Source organism: Borostomias antarcticus (genome assembly GCF_949987555.1).
Source record: "Borostomias antarcticus genome assembly, chromosome: 16".
Classification (NCBI taxonomy): Eukaryota; Metazoa; Chordata; class Actinopteri; order Stomiiformes; family Stomiidae; genus Borostomias; species Borostomias antarcticus.
This window is the reverse complement of record NC_140249.1, coordinates 22383925-22401204: the sequence shown is the minus strand read 5'-3', so window position 1 is coordinate 22401204 and position 17280 is coordinate 22383925. Positions and strand designations below refer to the sequence as shown.

Sequence of the window (17280 nt, the reverse complement as noted above, 5' to 3'; positions counted from 1 at the left end):
TACCTGCTCTGAATCACATTTGAAAGGCCGGCCCCAACCTGTTTCAGTACCTGTGAATTCTGCAGCTTTGATCATTAAACATTTACCCTGTTTTTTCAGGTTGGCCAAGAGAAGTCAAAGACCAAAATGGAGGTTCAAAAGTCCAGTGCTTCATGGGATGCTGGAGGACCAACCAGACCGCCTGAGGGTGACGAAGAAGAAGAGGAGAAACATGACACCGGTCCAAGACGCCTAGAAGAGGACGAGGGTGGAAGTGGAGCGATGCAACGGGACCAGAAACTCAAAGCCAGTGGCAGTATTACGCAAAGACTGTGGTCAAAGAGTCCAAAGAGGTACACATCTTTTTAGTTTCAGTTTTCACCTTTTTCTTTGTCTTACCTTTTGTATTAAGCTTAGAAGTATAGCTAAAGTTCCCAACAGGATATTATTTAAGAAAACCCAACCTTGATGGTCCTTTTCACCATTGTAGCTCTTTTCAGGAGTGGGCCCATATCATTCAATATTTGCCATGGACATCTTAAGACTGAGCCTTCACAGGTTATCCAAGGACACTGTCTTACTCCATTTTGATTCCTTCCTGTTCCTATACCAAAGATCGAATGTTATCTCCCAGCGCTGCTGAGGTGCTACCAGCTGTTGGTGTACATGTCGTTGGGCGTGCCATTCACTGTTAGCTCTACACTCTTCCTAGTGCCAGCAGGGCCCCTGAGGAACTACAACTCCCACTGCAGTGGCAGCAGCAGAACTACAACAACAACAACCACAGAGATGAGGGGAAGTCTCTAAATAAAGAGATGACCTCACAGCCGCCCCCTCAGAAGCTGGTCAAGGGGGGCGGGTTCGGCAGAGCCCCCCAGACCACCGCCCATGTTAACGGAGACCCTCTCTCTGTGTTTGACGATAGTACTTTAAGCGAACTGTCGGACGATGAAGGAAGGTATATATGCAGTATGCCATTTTCTTTACTAACTTCCGTTACTGGTGGTGGGGAACGACTTGGACCTTTCACACGGCTTGATTTAGATGTTCCTCCTGACTCATCTAGGTTCGATGGGTTTTAGTTGCATGTCTGCATCCCGACTAACTCTGTTATACCATTCACGCTTCAACTAAAACGCTCTTCTCATCAAGGTGTGCTCCAGTCCAGACACTGAACTTGAGAATTTTCCTAAATAACTCCTCTTACGCTGTATGTGTTTGTCACTACTGTAGGTCACCATCTGCAGGGCATCGGAAAAACAAGGTAAGGTCACCAAGTCACCTGCCTTTCTTTTCAATGTACAGTAGGGGTGTAACGATACACTAATCTCACGATACGATACACGATATTGGGTTGACGATAACAATACGATACGATACACCAAGGGCAGGTGTGAAGCGTTGCAGTAGTGCTGCTGTTCACACCATTAGTGCATTTCTCCACATTTCTACTCCAATACACTGAATTTAGAGCTTAATTAATATCATTAATATCACCTAGAGACAAAAGACGTGTTTGTTACTAGCGTTGTGTAGCCACTGATATACAATAAACATATCACAATATTGTTTTCACCTTGACGATACGTATTGTGACGTTTCTGTATCGCGATATATTGTGGCACGATATATTGTTACACCCCTAATGTACAGTAAACATGATTCAGGCTAGTCCTTCCAAATATCGAATTGATTTTAGAAACTACAGCTATGATGCTTTCCACACTTTCCCAGGCATGTTTGAGATGGTTTTGCAGCGGGGATCCTGTATGAAAGTCCTCTGGTCTCCTATGTGTCCAGGTTCAGCATGTAGGTGCGACGGAAATGGCGGAGGACTTTGACGAGCTCACCCAGTCCTCGGACACGGGTACCGATGACATGGACTCCCCCACCTCCGGCTACCGCCACGCCTCTCTGCTCATCAAACAGCTGGACGCCACCACTTTAGGTACACCCGCACCTCATCAACTAGCTTTTCCTCCTAAGAGAGTGTTTACACTTCAACAGAATGTATTTTGTGAAATTTAAAAGATGTATTTTGTGGACTATTTTGTAGACAGTGGGGGGTAACTATCAGGCATCCACGTCAAAACAGCATGGAAACTAGGTTTCTGCAAAACATTTTTAGTGTACATTCAGAAAACAATGGTTGTGGTACATTTTGTTGAAATCTGTAGTAGTCACTCACACTACTAGTTTCCTATGATGACAGACCTACACATTGTTGCTTCCAGTTGCTATTATATCTGGTAGCAAGGGCAGAATCTGCTCCAGACTATATACTGAACATGGTATTGAATAAGTATCATGCAGAGTCCAATCTGAGTCACTCTTGAATCAGCTGGTCATAAAAGCACAATGCAGCCTCTTGTGTGTTAAGCCTAAATACTCGGCGGCTTTGTTCCCCAACCCCCCACCTGTGTTCCCCTCCTCCCTCAGACTCCGTGAGCATGGTGAAGCTGCAGAACATGTTCCACGAGTACGAGAGGACCATCCAGAAGGAGAGGGGCCGCCATGGGCGGGTGGTGGACCAGGTGCGCCAGCTGGAGCAGGAGAATGAGGAGCTGGAGGTCAACCTGGAGGAGACCAGAGACACCAAGTCCAGCCTGGAGCACCGGCATCTGGAGCTGGAGACCGACCTCAACAACCTCAAGTGAGGACCTCCGGCAGTGTCTCTCCAGCAGTCTCTCTCTGGCTGTGTCTCTCTGGCTGTGTCTCTCTGGCTGTGTCTCTCTGGCTGTGTCTCTCTGGCAGTCTCTCTCTGGCTGTGTCTCTCTGGCTGTGTGTCTCTCTGGCTATGTGTCTCTCTGGCTATGTGTCTCTCTGGCTGTGTCTCTCTGGCAGTCTCTCTCTGGCAGTCTCTCTCTGGCTGTGTCTCTCTGGCTGTGTGTCTCTCTGGCTATGTGTCCCTCTGGCTATATGTCTCTCTGGCTATGTGTCTCTCTGGCTGTGTGTCTCTCTGGCTATATGTCTCTCTGGCTGTGTGTCTCTCTCGCTATATGTCTCTCTGGCTATGTGTCCCTGCTCTCTGGCTGTGTGTCTCTCTGGCTGTGTGTCTCTCTCTGTCTTTTTGTCAATATATGTCTCCATGTTTTCATATCCTTTGCTCTTCCACTTGCAAGTTCTTTGTCTTTCATTTGTCGCTTGCTCTGTCTCACACACACACACACACACACACACACACACACACATCATCTTTTCCAATTTCTTTGCTAGAACAGCGTGCTGAGTTACCTAATTTCCCTGTGTGTGTGTCTCTCTCTCTCTCTTTCTCTCTCTCTCTGTGTCTCTCTCTCTCTCTCTGTGTCTCTCTCTCTCTGTGTGTCTCTCTCTCTCTCTCTCTCTCCCTCCCCCCCCCCTGCTGCAGGTTCCAGCTGAAGCAGGAGCAGGAGAAGCACAGGAATGCCACCATGCTGTACGATAAGCAGCGTGAGCACATGAGGAGGAAGGAGGAGCAGCACAGGGGGGAGGCGGAGGAGAGACACAAGGTGGAGCTCTCCCTCCGGAACCTGGAGCTGGAGATGAGGGCGCTGCTCAACAACATGAAACAGGTTCGCACAAACTGGCGGCGGGCGCCACCGGCGGCGCAAATCAGGCGAACCCAGCGGCGCGGCGGCCAGGATTCGCCGCGCGGCGACATTCGCAAAAGTTCTATTTTTTTTTAAACTTTCTGCGGCGGATTCGCGCGGCAACCCATTGGATCCCACGGCGAACATGGCGGCGTGAATTTTCTCGCCGCGCCCGGTGTGAACACAGTATTAGTCTTGCTGGTGTGAATGAAAGTGTTCTGTTTTCCCCCTTGACTGTTGTTCTAAACTTTGTAGTTCGTTCTCATAGATCAGTCTGTTAGAACTACAAATTCTTCCCTGTGTGACATCACTTCCCTGTCCTTCATCCTGAAACTATGTCACTTCCTTTTTCACTGTATAACCTAACGACCTCGTCCTCAAGTGAACTCACTCTGCCTGGATTCACTTCCTGTGCTAGAGTCCGACTCTGCAGAATCGTAAACAGAATAAAACTATTGCCTTTGTTTAAAACCAGCTTGATCGACCACTCAGCGTGTTCTTTGACAATCTAAACCAAGAGGTAAATTCCTTAACACTGGGTTCTTGTTTGTTTTTCAGCGCCACTTGATAGATCAGTTCCTAGGTTGATATTCTGAATTGTCCTTGTATTGTCCCAAATCTGGTTTTATCCTGTTCTGTATCTCCCTAGCACTCTTAACACTTTCACTCTCTTTAACTTAGCTAATCTAGGTTGTGCAAGAATTATCTTTTAAATATTTGCTATTTTTATTATGTAAGTTCTAAAATGTATTTTTATATTTTGTCTTTTACCAGTCTTTAACATCTAGTCCAGGGACTGCAGCTGAAAATTAGCAACCCTGCTAACGCTGGCATATTTACCGTTTTATTCATGCTTCATGTCTATCACGGTGGATTGGTATGCGCTGTCCCTGCTCAAATAAACTCGGTGAAGTAAAAGTAAAATGCCTCTTGCCTCCTCCCGTAGCTGGAGGAGGACCGCGGCGAGACCCAGCGTCTGCTGGCCCAGGAGCGCAACGCCAGAGCCCTCCAGGAGACCCTGCTCAACAACCACCTCCGCAAACAGCAGGACATCGAAGAGGAGAACAGGAGGAACATCAGCAAAAGCAACGAGGTAGCGTTTTCAGTTCTACTCGTCTCTCCAGTTTTTTGTACAGCACAGTTTGATCGGTAGTGTTTTTGGTGTAATTTTTTGTTTTTAATGTATTTTTGTAGTGACAGGATAGAATTTTTACAGCTCACCTTTCTGGCCCCTGGGTGATTTTTTTTGCTTCCCTCTGGAATATGTAGAGAGTGGGTCGTATGCCCACCTCCCTTGTTCTCTGTAAAGCGCATTGTGTTGCCTCTGTGTATGAAATGCGCTATACAAATAAAGCTTTGATTGATTGATTGATTGAATCCTGCATTGGTCAGTAGCGCAGCCTTTGCCCTGTGTTGTCCCCCAGGCTCTGTCCCAGCTGACGGAGGCGAGTGACCGGGAGAAGGAGCTCCTCCAGCAGAGCCTGACCCTGCAGGAGGAGCTCCGCGGCCTGAGGGTGGATCTGGAGCACTCGCGCTCCCACGGCCGCCAGGAAGAAGGCCGCCTGACCGAGGAGAGCGAGACTCTCCGGGAGCGCCTGGAGGACGCGCGCCGCGACCTCAAGCTCAACGAGGAGGCCCTGGCCCAGACCGTCTACCAGTACAACGGCCAGCTCACCTCCCTCAAGGCCGAGCTGGCCGTGGTGACCACGCGGCTGGAGCACGAGCGGCAGGACCGCGAGCAGCTGGACGCGGAGGCCGAGTCCGCCCGCACGCGGCTGGCCGGCGCCCTGCAGGAGGCGGAGCGCTGCCAGACGGCGCGCGCCGACGCCGAGAGAGCCCTGCAGCGGGAGAAGGAGGAACGCCAGCGCGCCCAGGACAAGCGCACCGGCGAGGCAGCCGGCCAGCGCGAGGCGGTCAGCGGGCTGTCCCAGAAGCTGGCCAAGGCGGAGGCCAGGGCCAACAGCATGGAGAACGAGGTGCACCGGGCCACCCTGTCTCTGACGGAGAAGGGCCTGCTACTGGACGCTCTCCAGCGGGAGAAGGACCAGACCTCCGCCCGGCTCCGAGAGCTGGAAGGGGCGCTACAGGCAGAGAGGGAGCAGGTCAGCCGGACCGGGGCCCGCCAGGAGACCACCCAGGAGAGGCTGGCCCAGGCGCAGAGCGAGGCCATGCTCCTGCGCCAGCAGCTAGAGGAGGCGCAGAACAAAGGCGTGGCCAAGGAGCGCGCCGTGACGGACGCCCAGGAGCGCTTCGGCGACCTCCTGTCCAAGCTGCGCTCGGACTGCGAGGAGAGGGTGCAGATGGGGGAGGAGAGGAGCAAAGAGCTGGCCAGCAAGGCCGCCGACCTCCGCGATCAGGTCTACAAGCTGGAGGAGGAAAAGAACGGCCGAGAGGTAAGGCCAGGATAGCGAGGGTAAGAGGATTACCCCCCCACCCCCACCCCCCAGCCCTCCCGTAGGCCTCCCTTATCCTCTCATCCATATGCCAGCCTGTGCGAGTTCAATCTCAGTCTAAACTAGACTTCTGCTGCCACAGACTGGAGATGTAACCGTATGAAAATGTCACATTCCGATGAGAGTGACCCAAATTATCGTTATCAGTATTATCACGATATTGTTAAAATGTGCTGAAAATGTTCAAAAACTACTGATACACCTACTGAGATCATTTCATCAAGTTTTATATTGAAAACCACAAATGAAATCAGCAGCACTAGGCACGTTTTGCTTGCATAAACATAAAAGGAGTTTCTTGGAGACTGTTGCTAACTTTAGTTGATGCTGGACTGTATTTACAGTGAGTTTTTCAAAATTTTATCGCGGTTTATCATTATACCGGTTATCGTTACATCCCTACCACAGACTGGTCTGAGGCAGCTGCAGCAGGAACTGGCAGACTCGCTAAAGAAGCTGTCGATGAGCGAGGCGTCCCTAGAGGTCAACACACGCTACCGCAATGACCTGGAGGAGGAGAAGGCCCGGCTGCTTAAGGACATGGATAGGCTCAAGGCGAAGGTAGGTGTAGGACACTGCCCTCATGTGGAAGGAAAGAGTCATAGCGCTAGATGGTATGTTGGATAAAGTCAACAAAGTCAGGCCACTTAGTTTTTTCTTAAATGTTCTAGGCACCTCACTTGTCCAGGTGTGTTAATAGAGTACAACTGGCCTCTTACTCACTAGCGACTGGTCAGATGGTAAATTCTAAATGGACTGCACTTTTATAGCGCTTTTCCACCTTAGCGGCACTCAAAGCGCTTTACAATGGCCTCTCATTCACCTATTCACACACATTCACACACCAATGGCGGTAGCTGCCATGCAAGGTGCTAACCTGCTCATTGGGAGCAATTTGGGGTTAGGTGTCTTGCTCAAGGACACTTCGACATGTGAACAGTCGGAGCTGGGATTCGGACCACTGACCCTTCGATCACTGAACGACCCGCTCTACCAACTGAGCTACAGCTGCCCCAAGCGGTGACCTGTGATACAGCGGTGACCTGTGATTCAACTCGGTGATCACTGGGCAGAACTCTTGTTGGTTTGCGACTGCAGCTGGAGGAGAGCGAGGACCAGCACGTGCAGACGGAGAGGCGCATCAGCGACCTGAAGAGCACCCTGGACGAGAAGGAGAGAGAGCTCAACACTTCCACTCAGAAACTCCAGGAGGCGCTCTCGCTCTCCGCACGCTCAGACATCACCATCAAACAGCTGGAGGAGGCCGTCCAGAGGTAGGCTATACGAACACACTCTCCCAGACCTTGAGGCAGTATTCATATTTCATACATCATACACAAGCAGCATTTGTTGAGGTCAATTGAGGTCAATTTAGGTTGTGATGGCATCACCCCCACTGTATGTGGTTTATATAGACTTTTAAAATCTCAGAAATGTCAATGTTGTTTTTTGTACTGCAGGCTTGAGATTGAGAATGCCAGGCTTGAGGCTGCAGCCAAACAGCAGACCAGCAGAATTGAAACGCTAGAGAAGGGAGCCCGTGACGGTGTCATGGTGAGTCACTGCCTCCAAAGCAATTCATCCCTACGAAAAATAACACATTTTTAATAACATTTTTGGTGCTGATCATACCACTGTGTACCCTTCACAACTATAGACTTAGTATTATTTAGTATTAGTTGTATTATTATTAATTAGTATTATAATAGTATTATTTACCCAGTGACTGTAGATTTGTTATAAAGGTATTCAATCTCTTCACAGCCACCTGACTCTTCACCGGGAGGAGGGGTTGGTATTTCAGATAGTTGTAGATGTTTCTTTGGGTTGATCTCTGCTCTGGAAAACCTTTCCACCTAACTGAATGGATAGAAACTCAATGGCCTACTCTTTTAGTCATCCACTTACACACCAGGAATCTAAAGACAAAGGCTTCAGCGCTATCACATTGATCATAAAATGTCTTTGGATTATTCTGAATTATCTCTCGGTGATGGTTTTCAAGTCAGCGTTTTCAGAATCTTGGTTTCTCTCTCTATTGACCTAATCTTGGTATGTGGGACTCCTTTTTCAGTTGTACTTCACTGCATGTTGCATGTTACACCCTCTAGATGGTTTCATTGTGTTTCAGTGGTGATTCTGACGAGTGGTGATATTGCTTTTTCTCACATCACCTCAAACTTCTTCTTCCCGTCTTAGGTCAGGAATCGTTTGGAGGACTTGGTTACAAACCTACAAGGCAGCAAGATGAATTTGGAAGACCAACTGAGTCATGAGGTTGGTCGAGTGTCAGGTTAACTTGATACTGTGCCGTGCCGCCTTGCTTTCAGCTATCAAGTTCTGTCATATCAGTATACACAGAGGAAAAGAGTCGACACATAAGCCTCATATTTATTTTTGATTTAACCTTTATTTAACCCGGCAAGCATTTAAGAACAAGTTCTTATTTACAAAGGCGGCCTGGCAAAAAGCAAAAGCCTCTTGAGGGAAGGGGGTTAGGGGGGGTGAAAATAAAACAAGGTTATATATAAAACAGTTAAAAGATATATAGATATCATAGACGTTTTGTTTAACAAGTGGTTCTACATATGACCCCCCCATCTCCCTCTAACCAGGTGCAGAAGCAGAGCATGCTGTCCCACAATGCCCAGGACTCCCACTCCATGTGGGAGGAGGAGCTGAAGAGTCGCTCCAAACTCGGGCTGCGATTGGCCGAGTTAGAGAAGGAGAAGGGAGAGCTCAGCAGTCAGGTGACCCGTGACATCACACAGCACGCATACAGGCCCAGCTGGCCATGGACGCTTGCTCGAGTTTTTGTTTGTTTATTTTATTTTATTTAAAAGAAGGGACAATGCACATTAATCAGCATATCAGTTTCTACATCAATGTAAATGTACCAGAGTTAGCTAGTAGACCTAAGCTAATTTTCATCTGCAGTCACCAACAAGCACTGCTTTCAACTGAAAGTGTGTCTTGAGTCGACTAGTTTATCTCATGACGCATCTGCGATACATTCAGACATGTCAATGAATCTCTCGCGTTACAGATGGAGATCGAGAAGAAGAAAGCCAAGAAGATTGCAGAACAGAAGAAGTCAGTGGACACCAGGCTGGACCAGGAGATAAAAAGAAACACTGAGCTACAGAAAGAAATGTACAGGTGACAATACCTCCTCCCCAGCATCGTCTTTGTCCCCAGCAGATCAACCCCTACACGTACTACCATTTAGGCCCAATCCCAATACATGCTTCCTGGCTGTACAATCGATTAATCTGTCTTGTTCTGTCCTGAAATTTGGTCAGATTTGTCACTATAATAATAGTTATCATACTGTAACATCCCAGGGACTCCACAGAAAATCAGGCAACTAATAGGCGAGTGGTGTCCCATTTCTTAGGTAAAGATTTCAACCCCGACCCCTTGTGGGTCCGTTTGGAAGGGGCACTACCCAGTCGAGGGCGCTAAGATAGGGCTAGGGCTAAGGGGGAGTATTGGGATTGGGCCTTATAGTCCAGTAGAGCCCACTCTTCCCCTGGCTCCCCCAACCTCTCTGTGGATCTGGTGTCACTGAGATGTACCTTATGGTTTGTATGGGTTTGTAGTTGTACTGGGTGTGTCTTTTGTTTTTTGGTAACCTAGGTGTGGTTTCCTCTGGGGTTTTTAAATGTATCTTCTTGTGTCTGGGGTTGTTCTTGGGTCCCTTTTTGTGTCTGGGCTTGTTGTTCGATGTCTTGTTGTGTCTGGGCTTGTTGTTCGATGTCTTGTTGTGTCTGGGCTTGTTGTTCGATGTCTTGTTGTGTCTGGGCTTGTTGTTCGATGTCTTGTTGTGTCTGGGCTTGTTGTTCGATGTCTTGTTGTGTCTGGGCTTGTTGTTCGATGTCTTGTTGTGTCTGGGCTTGTTGTTCGATGTCTTGTTGTGTCTGGGCTTGTTGTTCGATGTCTTGTTGTGTCTGGGCTTGTTGTTCGATGTCTTGTTGTGTCTGGGCTTGTTGTTCGATGTCTTGTTGTGTCTGGGCTTGTTGTTCGAAGTCTTGTTGTGTCTGGGCTTGTTGTTCGATGTCTTGTTGTGTCTGGGCTTGTTGTGAGATGTCTTGTTGTGTCTGGGCTTGTTGTTCGATGTCTTGTTGTGTCTGGGCTTGTTGTGAGATGTCTTGTTGTGTCTGGGCTTGTTGTGAGATGTCTTGTTGTGTCTGGGCTTGTTGTTCGATGTCTTGTTGTGTCTGGGCTTGTTGTTCGATGTCTTGTTGTGTCTGGGCTTGTTGTTCGATGTCTTGTTGTGTCTGGGCTTGTTGTTCGAAGTCTTGTTGTGTCTGGGCTTGTTGTTCGATGTCTTGTTGTGTCTGGGCTTGTTGTTCGATGTCTTGTTGTGTCTGGGCTTGTTGGATGTGACTGGGATTGTTACTGTAGATGTGTCTTGTGTCTGGGGTTGTTGTTAGATGTCTTGTTGTGTTTGGAGTCATTAGATGTCACTTCTATCTCAACCATCGGCCGAGCACATGGTCTACCAGCATGACCGCGCCCCTGGATGTTATATAATAAGTGGGGGTTAAGGGCCTGGCTCAAGGGCACAGTGGTAGGCAGCCAGTTGTGTTCAGTGATCTTGAACTAGCGATCTTTTGGTTACTTTGGTCTGACGCTCTAACCACAGTCATCTAACAACAGTCGTTTTTCAGTTGTGCAGGCCTCGTGTGCCAAGGGTCTATTTTAGCGTTACTTTTGATCAGATACGTGTCTAAAGGAATAGAGACGATCGACGTTATCAGTGTTTGTCACTAACATTGCGCGTGGGTATGTTTATGCGCCGTGCTTCAGGCTGCGGACCCTGGTGAAGACTGCCAAAAAGAAGCTGAGGGAGCAGGACGGAGCTGGTGCCGAGTTCGGCTCTCCTCTCGGCAGCATGAGGGGTGAGATGGGCCGACACTACCAGACCGAGACGGCCGTCGGACGGATGAAAGACAAGGTACACCCAGGCCACAGGGCCTCAGCTGCTACAAGTTTCCAGAATGTTCCCAATGGGCTATTATGCACAACTCCAGTACTTCCTGAAATTAGACATGCTTCTCTATTTGCTGTCTTACACTATTGGATGAAATGATTATTCAGGTGTGCCTGATCATTGTGCTGCAGTCAGGCACACCTGATTAATCACTTCATCCAATAGTGTAGGACAGGAAATAGAGAAGCATGTCTAATTTCAGGAAGTACTGGAGGTGTGCATATAGCCCATTTTCCCTGATCTACATCCTCTATCTCTGACCCATCCTGACCCGTCCGTCCGTACCCAGGCGGACGAGCTGCAGGCGCAGCTGGAGAAGGAGGCGTCTCGCTGCAGCCAGCTGGAGAGGGCGAACGTGGAGCTGAAGGAGCAGCTGGGCTCCATGACGGGTCTGGGCCGCAGCAACGAGAAGCTGGAGAAGAGCAACCGTCAGCTGGAGGAGGAGCTGGCGGGCCTCCGGCGCCAGGTGGGGACCGGGCTGATGGACCAGAGCCAGGCCGAGCAGTACCGGCGCGACGCCGAGGAGAGCGCCCGCCAGGAGGTCCGGCAGAAACTGGAGGAGGTCAACCTCTTTTTACAGGTGGGAGCATGACATCAAAGTATTATGACATCAGACTGTATTATATCAAACGTAAACAAAGCCGGTATGATCAGACTGAGATGTCTGTTTGTTTAGTACATTTGTCCATACAGTATTAGAAGAAATCTACAGGATAAACTGTGCCTTATCCCTGTATATGATGAGGCTTTTCTTGCACAGCCTTCGCTGGACAATTACCTTGACCCAAAAGGACTTCCCTGAACTGGGGTGCGTTCAAATTCAGCGAACATAGCGAATGTTTGCGAACGTTAGCGAACTATTTTCCGTTAGCTTTGTGTTCGCCGCAAACGTTTGCTAACAGAAGCTAACAGTCTGGAGAGGTAGTTCGCCAGTAACGGCACGAGGATCACAATGGACCCAGGCTTACTGGAGATGTGCTCCCAGATGGGGATTGTTGCATTTATGTGAACTATTTGGAACGTTCATTAAAAGCTGTTCAAATCTGACCGTTAGGAGAAAACATGTTTGTGACAAACGTTCGCCTCTGTTAGCTGAATTTGAACGCAGCCCTGATCTCATATGATGCCTTTAAGGAAATCCTAAAGGATTTGGAGCTTTAGTAGTGGGAAATGTCTCTGTCCCTAAACTCCTATACTGCCTATGCATTCCTGAAACTTTCTATTCATGTTTTATTGTTGTTCTGTACAGTATGTACAGTATGAAACCTGGATGGTTATGTCTTGTTTTATTGTGTGCTGCCCTCTTGGCCAGGTCACTCTTGAAAAAGAGATTTCCTTTAATCTCAACGAGTTTTTATCTGGTTAAATAAAGGTTCAATAAAAAATAAAAACAACCAGCATTTAGACAGTAGATGAGATGCCCGTGTGTCCCTCCGTCCCATAGTCCCAGGCAGCCTCTCAGGAGGCGCTGGAGCAGATGAAGGCGGCCAACGAGGCCAGCCTGCGCTCCCAGCTGGAGCAGAGGATCCGGGAGCTGGAAGGGGACCTCGGCCGCGCCCGGTCCACGCAGCACGACAGCCTGAGCCAGCGCGACTCCACCCGCACCGAGCTGGAGCGCTACCGGGATCTCTACAGCGAGGAGCTCCGCCTGCGCAAGTCCCTGGGGGGCAAGCTAGAGAGGTGAGACCCCTCCTATAGCGCGGATACAATAGTGGAAGAGACAGGTTGTGTGGTTTTACTCCCTGGCCTCCAGAGTAGGAATGCACGATATATCGTATCTTATCGGTATCGGCCGATGTCAAGTAATTTTTTTATATATCGTATCGGTCCGATGTGCAAAACAGGGCCGATGTGAAAGACCGATAATTATTTCTGTCCAGCTGCTGTTGTGTGTGTGTGGTTTTTGAGAGGAAACAATGCAGTAAATCTAAGATTTATTGCTTTTCCAAATGTTTTAGAAATGGAGACAGTATTTCCATGTGTTTTTCAGTATGTATAACATTTGATTATCATAGAAACATATTTTTATACAGATCATATCAACATTGGTAAATATCGGTTATCGGCCATGACAGCAATGTTAATATCTGTTATCGGTATCGTCCAAAATGTTCATATCTGTGCATCCCTACTCCATAAGGCTTTTAAATATCGTAAACGTGAAGGTTAAGGTCACCTGATTGACAAGATTATTTATGTCTCTCTGCTCCTGGCCCATAGACTTCTATCAAGGTAAGGGAATGGTTTGAAGCTCCGGTGTGCAACAACATCTCCAGATGTGGTTTGGTGACCAAAAAAACATGCAGTTTAAGTGCGTCGGTAACCGTCGGTCACGTGACGCTGCCCGTTCTCCGTCCCCAGGGCGAACGAGCGGCTGGCGGAGGCCAATGCCAAGCTGCTGGGTGAGAGGCAGCGCAGCAAGTCCCTCATCGCCAGCAGCATCGTCAACGGCAACCTGGGAGGATCCTCGCTGGAGCTGGGCTCCCTCGGCTCGCCGGGGGCGTACGGGGCCTCCCTGGGGCCCCTCAACAGGAGCCTGGGGCTGGGGGGATCCCTCCTCAGCCCCCTGGGGGAGGGCCAGGGCAGCAGGGTGGAGGCCTACCTGGCTAAGGTGAGCTCTTCCGTGGTCACCTTAGAGTTGCGGGAGGATCAAATACTCAACAAACTTAGTTGGCATTTTCTAACATTCCCACCGTCGATGTTATCATCGGTTTTGTCTGTATGTGTTTTTTTTATGCATCAGCCAGTTTGATAGGGAGGACATTGTCTAGAGACTAATATCAAAGCTTTATTTGTATAGTTAATATGATCACTGCCTGTATTTTATCTGAAGTTGTGAGGACTCTTTTACAGTATTTAAATGATGCTGAAAGGCAAAACTGCTCTGATAGCTTGTCATCAACTGCTATCTTTCCTTCACGTCTTACTAACTACTAACTACTGTCCTTAAAGTCGCACTGAAATGAAAAAAACATTCTGTCCCATTTTGGTTCACATAATTGGTCATAGTGTTCACCTATTCAACGATGTATGCCAAAATATTTACAAAATTCTACTTTTGTTGTAATCTCATATCAAAGTATATAATTTCTTACTTCCTGGAAAACGGTAGGTCACGACTCACGTGCAATGACGACAACAGGTACCTTAGTTTTTAGGCCAATATTCTCACGACATCCACCCGTCAATCAACGCTATCCTTCTATCGAATCTGTCTAAAGTTCTTAAAACCCGTCCACTTGTCAATGTTCCAATTAAATTCCTCTAAACATATGTCCCACCCTCATAGCTTGTTTGCGTCGGAAATACGTCAAACTACGGAAGTTAGATGATCTCAAACGTCCGTTTCAGTCAAGCCCCCAGGATTCGAAATCTAAAGTGAAGGCCTATTGAACCGCGCCATCTTGGCTAGATTTGTAGTCACTTGGCTATTTCCGGTGACTTTTGACTTGCGCAGTTGAGCTTCTCTGGCCGACGCGCGTCCACGAAAAAGTTCACATTTATCTGAAATGTAGACGCACGTTCCCGGCTCTCTCGGCTGTCCCCGCTTTGATTTAGCAATGAAAACCGGCTTGCATATTAACCTGTTTTTGTCAAATATATCAATTGGAGAAATTATTTTTTGATCCTGGCATCTTAGTTTTAACAGGTTAAATATAATTGAACATGTTTTGTTTGCTAGTAGATGGTATTCATTCCGTTCGCGATAACGTTATTGCAGCCAGGCTAAATTCCTCCAGGGAGCCAGTGACCGGCGAGTTGAAGAGCTTCACTCCCCGCCAGCAGGAGCTTTGGCCGCGGCTACCGCATCTCGGATAACCCGCTGAGTTCGTGGCTGCTATTTCACATTCGCCCTTGATCAATCCCAATACCGATCCATGGTAACAATGAATCAATCGTTCAGATCAGATCGGCAGTGCTGCATGCATGTTACAACATCATTGTTAGCTTTATTAACATAACCATAGCCTACATTTATCTCTCTAACGTTAGGCTATCCATCTTACACCAGTCGGCCATTCGATAAATGGAAGCGGTGAACGCCAACGTTGACTGAAAACACCCAAACTCAGTGTATCGTTTCATCTTCATGCTACACATCAACTCCTTTACATTGTATGTGAATAAATTCCTGTTATTCTAAAAATATCCCATTTCTGTCCATTCCTGGAAAAGGCTAATAATTGCTGTCAAATGATCACTCCAGTTTATCACCGTATCCCACTACCATTTCAACTATGCACAGGAGGTTGTCTTGTGGTCATTTTCATTAAAAAATGATTAGCCTGATCAGTTTGTTGTATGTATTAAGCCCTTTTTGAGCGGTATGCTTGTATTAATAGCTTATAGCTTGCCATACTCACCAACCTTGGGACCTCAGAAATAGGGAGCATTTCCAAACCAAATTGCGGGGGGGGGCATTAAAAGCATTACAAATTAGACATTAAAAGCATTAAAACGAAATGTGAAACATTATATATATATATATCTATGTGTGTATGGAGCAATTGTTTTTAATGTCCGACTTCTGTCTGTGCTGTTCAGTAAATGTGCATCTGTCCTAATTTATTGTAGCCTATCTACTACACAACCTAGTTCAAATTTATGAATCTCCCGCGGAAGTCAGGAGGGTTGGCAAGTAGGCTATGGTCACTGCTCCCCAGTAAAATTGAATAATTGAGGGGTTACTTACAGTACAAAAAAGTACAGCATTTGTAGAACTCGGATGATACTACATAAATTGCCATGCAAAGCCAGAGACTGTTGCTTGTAGACGACAAGACTGCTGTAACCATTAAAGTTTGGAGTAGGCTGCATAAGCTTACACTTAACAATGCACACACACAAAACGCTCAAAAAGGGCTTAATACATACAACAAACTGATCAGGCTAATCATTTTTTAATGAAAATGACCACAAGACAACCTCCTGTGCATAGTTGAAATGGTAGTGGGATACGGTGATAAACTGGAGTGATCTTTTGACAGCAATTATTAGCCTTTTCCAGGAATGGACAGAAATGGGATATTTTTAGAATAACAGGAATTTATTCACATACAATGTAAAGGAGTTGATGTGTAGCATGAAGATGAAACGATACACTGAGTTTGGGTGTTTTCAGTCAACGTTGGCGTTGACCGCTTCCAGCTATCGAATGGCCGACTGGTGTAAGATGGATAGCCTAACGTTAGAGAGATAAATGTAGGCTATGGTTATGTTAATAAAGGTAACAATGATGTTGTAACATGCATGCAGCACTGCCGATCTGATCTGAACGATTGATTCATTATTACCATGGATCGGTATTGGGATTGATCAAGGGCGAGTGTGAAATAGCAGCCACGAACTCAGCGGGTTTTCCGAGATGCGGTAGCCGCGGCCAAAGCTCCTGCTGGCGGGGAGTGAAGCTCTTCAACTCGCCGGTCACTGGCTCCCTGGAGGAATTTAGCCTGGCTGCAATAACGTTATCGCGAACGGAATGAATACCATCTACTAGCAAACAAAACATGTTCAATTATATTTAACCTGTTAAAACTAAGATGCCAGGATCAAAAAATAATTTCTCCAATTGATATATTTGACAAAAACAGGTTAATATGCAAGCCGGTTTTCATTGCTAAATCAAAGCGGGGACAGCCGAGAGAGCCGGGAACGCGCGTCTACATATCAGATAAATGTGAACTTTTTCGTGGACGCGCGTCGGCCAGAGAAGCTCAACTGCGCAAGTCAAAAGTCACCGGAAGGCCAGAAAAGCACAACTGCGCAAGTCAAAAGTCACCGGAAATAGTCAAATGACTACAAATTTGCCAAGATGGCGCGGTTCAATAGGGCTTCATTGTTGATAGCGGCCAGTGAATGGAGTGGCTGTATCCAGTTTAATTAATACATCCATGGTTTCAGTGCGACTTTAAAGTAAGAACTACTGTCCTTAAAAACTACATTTCCATCCTTTCACCTCTGTTCTTCTCCCCTACACCTGTCCTCTTCTTCATCTCCAGTCTCTCTCGTAGCGGGACTTTGTGCCTAACATCTCCTATTTCTCACTCCTTCAGCTTCTAGCTCAAAAGTCTGTCTCTCACCTCTCCTCTCTTCAGCCAGACTCATGACCAGGTGTGTAGTTGTGTGTAGCTGACCAATCCGCTGCTTCACTCTCCTCTACCCCGCCCCCCACCCCCTCTGATTGGCCCACGCTTAAAGCACTCCACAAGTCACTGTTTTTTTTTATCATAATGGGAGAGTGGCAGTGTTAGTTCAGTGAGCATTGGGCCAGACAATTATCACG

The 17280-nt window shown here is 47.5% G+C and overlaps 1 protein-coding gene across 1 annotated transcript in view; it reads left to right on the top strand.

The window, feature by feature from the left end:
• ankrd26 (ankyrin repeat domain containing 26) overlaps positions 1–17280 on the top strand; it is a gene marked incomplete at its 5' end in the record, with an annotated part of 36331 nt that overhangs the window by 16460 nt on the left and 2591 nt on the right. The window contains 19 exons of the mRNA XM_084451400.1: positions 100–332; positions 692–937; positions 1213–1243; positions 1780–1927; positions 2419–2632; positions 3347–3530; positions 4495–4641; positions 4973–5941; positions 6410–6562; positions 7100–7275; positions 7462–7555; positions 7766–7792; positions 8201–8278; positions 8617–8751; positions 9048–9160; positions 10814–10961; positions 11287–11577; positions 12442–12677; positions 13359–13608. Coding sequence (XP_084307526.1) covers positions 100–332; positions 692–937; positions 1213–1243; positions 1780–1927; positions 2419–2632; positions 3347–3530; positions 4495–4641; positions 4973–5941; positions 6410–6562; positions 7100–7275; positions 7462–7555; positions 7766–7792; positions 8201–8278; positions 8617–8751; positions 9048–9160; positions 10814–10961; positions 11287–11577; positions 12442–12677; positions 13359–13608 — 3873 coding nt within the window. The remainder of the gene's footprint in view (positions 1–99; positions 333–691; positions 938–1212; positions 1244–1779; positions 1928–2418; positions 2633–3346; positions 3531–4494; positions 4642–4972; positions 5942–6409; positions 6563–7099; positions 7276–7461; positions 7556–7765; positions 7793–8200; positions 8279–8616; positions 8752–9047; positions 9161–10813; positions 10962–11286; positions 11578–12441; positions 12678–13358; positions 13609–17280) is intronic.